General features: G+C 45.0%; 1 protein-coding gene across 1 annotated transcript in view; it reads right to left on the minus strand.

Annotated features, from left to right (window-relative positions):
• Positions 1-4,855: 4,855 nt before the first annotated feature.
• The window catches only part of LOC128895861 (zinc finger CCCH domain-containing protein 13-like), a 62,960-nt gene continuing 61,412 nt past the window's right edge, over positions 4,856-6,403 (minus strand). The window contains exons 4-5 of the mRNA XM_054158815.1: positions 5,407-5,660; positions 4,856-5,321 (exon numbers count right to left, since the gene is read on the minus strand). Of these exons, the coding sequence (XP_054014790.1) occupies positions 5,088-5,321; positions 5,407-5,660 (488 nt within the window). The 3' untranslated portion in view covers positions 4,856-5,087. The remainder of the gene's footprint in view (positions 5,322-5,406; positions 5,661-6,403) is intronic.

Genomic DNA, 6,403 nt, shown 5'->3' on the forward strand with positions numbered 1-6,403 from the left:
GGTAAGTATTGAATTACTCGATTATTCGAATAGGTAAGTATTGAATTACTCGATTATTCGAATTGGTAAGTATTGAATTACTCGATTATTCGAATTGGGAAGTATTCACCTACTCAAATACTCAAACAGCACAATATACACTCAACTATTCGAATACTTCGATATTCGAACAGTTCGCTACTCCTGCCTGCTTCCAACATTCCATGCAAGAATATGAAACCGCCCAAAATTAATTTCTCGTTCGTAACCGTTCGTTTGGCAACCGGTCGCGTGATGGACCTTGACCTCGACAAGGAACCGTACCGCGCTTTTCTTCGCGACTCCGCCAGCGATCGATGAGCCGTAAAAAAAAGTGAAAAAAAGAAAGAAAAATTAAACGACGAATCGACGTGGAAGCGTTCCAGCCGTACAAGGCGCGACATTACACTCCGTGTCGAGCGAAGGGGTCGAAATTAGTCGACCCGGTTTGCCACGAAAGCCGGTTCTTCTGGAGGGAAACGGAACAATGCCAATGTTATTTCGGTCGATGATCGAACGCGTGTGCCACGGTCGGAGAAAAGCGTGCCACCGAGATCTCGGCGGAGCCACTTCGCGAGCCGACCGAATTAGACCGCCGGAAACTTTGCGGCTGTGTCTGGCCACCGTAGGACGACCTTCCTTCGGCTCTGCGTCGTCCCGATTGGTGCCAGGTGCATGGAGCCTCTCCAGAGTCAATCATTTTCGCGGACTTCAGTCTCTTTACGACTCCACAGAACGCGTACTAACATGTAGGAAACGTTTGTCACTCATAGAACTTAGAATGTTAAAGATGTGTAAAGAAAGTGATCACCTACTGGTAAGATAGAGCACTTTGTCGGTAATGCAGTGCACTCTTAATGAGTATTCTACATTACCAACTCTGCAATCTGTCATACCCATAGGACGATCTACGTTATCAACAAAACAACCTGCCTTATCGACCTCATGATAAACATTGTTATCTAGTTGTTTTTGCGTTGCACGAGATAACTCGAGTAGATTTAATCCCATTAAGTTAATACCTATCCCATCTCCATACAACTGAATTTCTCGGTAATCGTATGCAACCACCTTAACTTTATCAAAGTTTCGCGACGAGTTTAACCCATGCTCCACGTTCAACCCTTCGCCAAAAGGTTAACGAGGCCTTGCTAACGCGATCGCGTTCGAGTCCGGTGGCGTCGCGACGACAGGTCGACCCGCAGGCCAAACCGTCCATTTTTTCGTCAACGGATGCGAAGCATGTGAACCACGGCGCTCCAAAAATAGCCAGGACGGGGTAGGTTTACGACGGAGACGCTACAACGACGCATTGCGTCACCGTCACGCCTATGCTTTTCTATAAAGACCGTTTGTTTTCCGTCCCGTGGCTCAGAGAGCGTCTTCCGAGATGATCGACAAGAGCTCGCGTCGCGTCCACCGACCGAAGACATCGTGCGATACTTTACGAGTTGGACGACTGTTTACGAGCTGGCACGAACGACTGGGAGGCAGGAATGCGTGTTTTTGTCAGAGTGCTTTTTGTACTTTATTGTCTTGTTAAGTTGGGGGAGTCAACTGATCCTTGCATGTAGCTCTAGAAGCATTCTTCTTGGGTGCGTATGACTGATGGTCGCTGTATACAGTTATTGGGTAGAAGAGGGATAAGGTTGATGTCCTTTGCAAGTGGCGACTTAGGTATGGTTGAGTATATGTGGTTCCAGATGCTCTGTAATCTTGTATATGAGGTGAAGATGAAAGATACATGTTGTATACAATTATCAAATAGATGAGGAATAGGGTTGATGTCCATAGCAAGTGATGTCGTAAGTGTGGTTGAGTATCGGTGGCTCTAAATGCTCTAGAATCTTGTATATCAAATGAGGATGAAAGATAGATGCTGTATACAATTATTGTATAGATGGGAGATAGGGTCGATGTTCATGACGAGTAGTGGCTTATGTGTAGTTGATTATAGGTTGCTCTAGATGTTCTAGAATTTCATTTATCGGGTGAGAATGAAAGATAGATGCTGTATACAATTATCAAGTAGATGAGGAATAGGGTTGATGCCCATAGCAAGTGGTGACTTAGGCGTAGTTGAGTATAGGTAGCTGTAGAAGCTTTCCTCTCAGCTGCTAATGTCAAATCGAGACTAATAATCATTATCCAAATATTCAGATAGAGTCGATGTCCATAGCAAGTGGTGTCTTATGTGTGGTTGAGTATAGCCAGCTCTAGAAGCTCTAGAATCTCCTCTTCGAAGCTGTTAATAGAGCCTAATACGCGCTATCCAAATTTTCAGATAGAGTCGATGTCCATAGCAAGTGGTGTCTTATATGTGTCCAACTGTAGGTAACTCCACTTAAGCCAGCGATTACCCTTGGCACTCTTCTCAGCTGCCAATGACAGATCGAGAGTAATAGCCCTCGACCAAACGATCTACCGGGTGGGAGGGGGGTCAGTGTTCGCGGCGTGTGGCTCGTGTGTAGCTCGCTTCACTTACCGGAAACTCGAGACCACCTCTCCCGCCGATGATACCGTCGCGTGCGTTACGTCTTCGCAGACGCGAACAATTCTCCGCGTCTCTGAGAGGTCTCGGCTGGATCGAAACACGGAACAACGACTCTCGAGGGCGAGTACCACCCTCTGAGGCTCACCCCTTCTCGTTTATGGACGGATCAGGACGGAACCCGGGTTCCTCTCGATTATTCTCGCGGTTTAGCTCGGCTTTCGGTTCGCCTCCAATTGACTGACTCTAATAAAAGACGGGGAACCGTTCTCGGTGTCTGGACAGGCCGCGGATCGTGGTGGGAGCTTCGACAAGAAATCAAAATAGATTACCGACCCGCGGCGGGCACGATTAAACGACAGGGTTTCCGGTTGGAAGAAAACCAATTCAGTTACACGAACGAACGCTGCGCGCCTAACGAACAGCGACAGCTGACGTTCCGCAGGCCACTCGCGCTTGAATTCCTGACTCTCTGTTCCGGAAATTGGCCGAAAATTTTGATAGTAATCCTATTCCTTCTGCGATACTCTTGAAATTAGTTGCCTTTTTTTTCAGCCTCTAGAGTGGTGTTACAGTAAAGTCTCTTTAAATGCACAAATTTCTCTCTCATAAATGCCCAGAAACAGTGTTATCTTCTTCCTTTATGTCTTCTTCCTGTATGTCCTCTTCCTTTATTCCCTGTCTTTCTCTACATTCAAACCATGTCGGCAAAACATCAGAGAATGTACAAACTCTACCATGAATGCACCATGAATGCACCAGTCAATCCCTAGTTCATCCATTGCATGGAAACTTTATCTTTTCTTTTCGTCTTCTTCCTTTATTCCCTGTCCTTCTCTACGTTCAAACCATGTCGGCAAAACATCAGAGAATGTACGAACTCTATCAGAAACGCACCAGTTCGATCCCGCGTTTTAGCATTTATACAAACTTTGCTGTACCCCTTCGAGACGAAAGTCCAAAATTTATGAAATACATGTCGAATTGAATAACCTCCTCCTTTTCGAAGTCGGTTAATAAAGAAACAAACATTGCTATAGTACTCAACCGAGAAACCTGAGGAATACACGGATCGAGCATGGTCGAGATGAGCAACGGTTTAAAAGTATCCCCGGTGTAGGATTGGTTTGTTAGTCATCGGGCGATCGCGGATGAAACGGTCGCGAGTTTCGTCTGTATCGTCGCCGATTATTCACGTTTTTGCAACATAATTCGCATTGCGCAGCCCGAACGGTGACGGGCACGCGTGTATCATACGCGATTCCTATTTCCGTCCATCTAAATAAAGCCGAAAGCGGCCCAGTTCCCGCGCGACCAGCCGAACAACGCGATTGCGCGACACTTAATATCATTATGCTCCAGATATTTTAGGAGCGGCCGAAATTGTTTACGATTAACCGACCACGCTGTCCAAACTGTCGCGGGGAGATTAATCGTCGCGTCGAGAAACCGTGTGTTCGGATAGAGATGAAAAATTGTGGCCCGGTGACGGGAACACGCGGTATAAAAGTGGACCGTGTCGATTTTTAATGGTTTAGCCACGAACTGGCGGCTATGACCAGAGTCGTCTTAACTTATGGGCACCTTGGACACTTTGTCCTCAAAGAGGCCTCGTGCATGTACGTAGTTGTGTAAATGAATGCGAGTTTTGGCTCCATAAATTTTTTTTTTTTTAAGTCTATGATGGTTAAAAGAAATAAATTTAATAAAAAGCGCAGTGCATCGATTTTCATTGCTTGACAGCCAGGGTCATGCCTGGCGAAAGGATGCTCGGTCCACGATGCCAGGATTCTGGTCTTCGTTGCCGTAAATGGGGACGAAACGAGGCGAGTATGAACTTTTTTATGTCTTCTTCTAAATCGTCTAAAAGGAGAAATTATCGTTCGAATCGAGCGCTTCCCGCTGTGGAGTTTGAAACGCGACTCGAGAGATGCTTCGAGCATCGATTGGAATGCGATCGATAGTAGCATGTACCTGGTGCGAGTAAGGAGGATCGCGGTGGGTACAGTCGCGTCGATAAAGACGAGTCTCAGTTGGTAACTGGCTCGATCTAGCAGTGGATGCGAGCTCGATAGTTCGATTATGACTATTTGTAGATGATCTCTTTTGTATTTGAGTATTCGGAGGATACTCGTGGCACTTAACACTTTACCGAACAGTAGCAAAGGAACATACAATTAAGTTCAATAATATTTTTTATTTTAACAGCGTTAGTATTATTTAATATTTATTTTATGTGTTAGAACCGTTTTGTAGTTAACATTTATATAATATTTCATAATTCATATAATTACGGGAGAATAGAATGATATTTTAATAATAGATAAAGAAGTATTGGTTATCTTAGGAAAAAGTCTATTGACAGACTACCGGTCGGTGAAGTGTTAAATGTCAATCAAATATTCGAATATTAAATTCATAGAACAATTTCGATTACCTACGGGTCAGAGCTTTACAGGTGTCTACCTTAGCAACAGATGGTAGCCATGTCTGACTGGTGCTGTCTGTTATTACTTGCTCTCAAACTCGCGACTCGACTTTACCGGTAATTGTCGCTGATACAGCTACCATTAGTGATCTAGAAAAAGGAAAAAGTACAGACCTCGTCGCAAGCCGCGCATCTAGGCTTCAGCTGTTCGGCGTAATGCCTCTCGCAGAATAGGGTGTCGTTGTGCACGCAATAGGCGAGATCGACCAAAAGCTCCGTGCACTCGAAGCACTGAAAGCACGTCGGATGGTAAAGAAGACCCAGCTTACTCGCTGACACGGCCAGGCTGCCGTATTTCAGGGGCATGTGGCACGCTCCGCAATTCTTTAAAAAAAAAAAAAGATAGAACCCGATGCATGAAAATGAAATCGCACTTTATCTCTTTTAACTCTAATTTCTTGAAACCTACGATATCTCTCTCGAGCACCTCCTGCACGTTTCCAATGTCCAGCGCGATCTCGTTTCTCGCGGCCATAAAATCGTCAGCGCTGCTGGCGTGGTTCGGATTCAAGTGGCGACAGTAGGCTCTGGCTAAGTCCTGCTTAGGCAGCTGAATCGCCAATTGTCGGTCCCTGTATCTTTCTCCGGGCGTGCCCAATCGCGGCACAGAGATCTCTGGCAGCATGGAAAAGTACTCCTCCACCTGCAACAAGGAAATCCGAGCTGGATGTAGTACGCTTAACCAGACGAATTACACAACGTCGTTTTGGGGTCGTGTTTGGGTTAATTCTCTTCGGAAAACCGTCGGGAATTCATTGATAATGTTTTTGTGAAAATGCGAGTGGAATTATACGAATATTTTTCTGGAATAAATGTAAACATGAAAGGGGGATGATTACGTGGAAAAAATGTCACCGTATCGCGCGGGCAAAACGTCACGATAAAAATATCGTTAACACGAGTGGGCCGCGGCCTCAGGAAGCGTCGAACGATAAAGCATCCGCTGTCATGTTGATAAAGACCAGCCTCGGACCGCTAATTTACGCCATGGGCATTGGAAAATATTGAAAACTGGAATCGTGCCAAGCACCGCGTGTATACCGGCTACTTAACCGTGAACGCATAACGACTCGTTCCGATAACCGTATAATATCTCATTAGAACCTGATTCATATCGATTCGGCGATTGTTGAATTCAACGTCGCGATCATTTATTGAATTTTCGCGGTCGAATCAAATAAAGATCCGGGCAAGACGGAGCCAGGAAGTGAAATCTCAGGCTTAACATATTGAATTGTAGCACATTGAATTACAACAATTTATGTTGTCTCTAAAGTATTAAAGATTTTTGAAATGTCTATGTATTTTCATGAAAGTATCACTAATAAAGAGCTAGCGTTTCCCTGATGAAAATGAATCCAAACACGACCTAAATCGGATCACTGTTAATTATAAGCGTTTCATAG

The sequence above is a fragment of the Hylaeus anthracinus genome, unplaced genomic scaffold, assembly GCF_026225885.1.
Source record: "Hylaeus anthracinus isolate JK02 unplaced genomic scaffold, UHH_iyHylAnth1.0_haploid 5, whole genome shotgun sequence".
Taxonomy (NCBI): domain Eukaryota; kingdom Metazoa; phylum Arthropoda; class Insecta; order Hymenoptera; family Colletidae; genus Hylaeus; species Hylaeus anthracinus.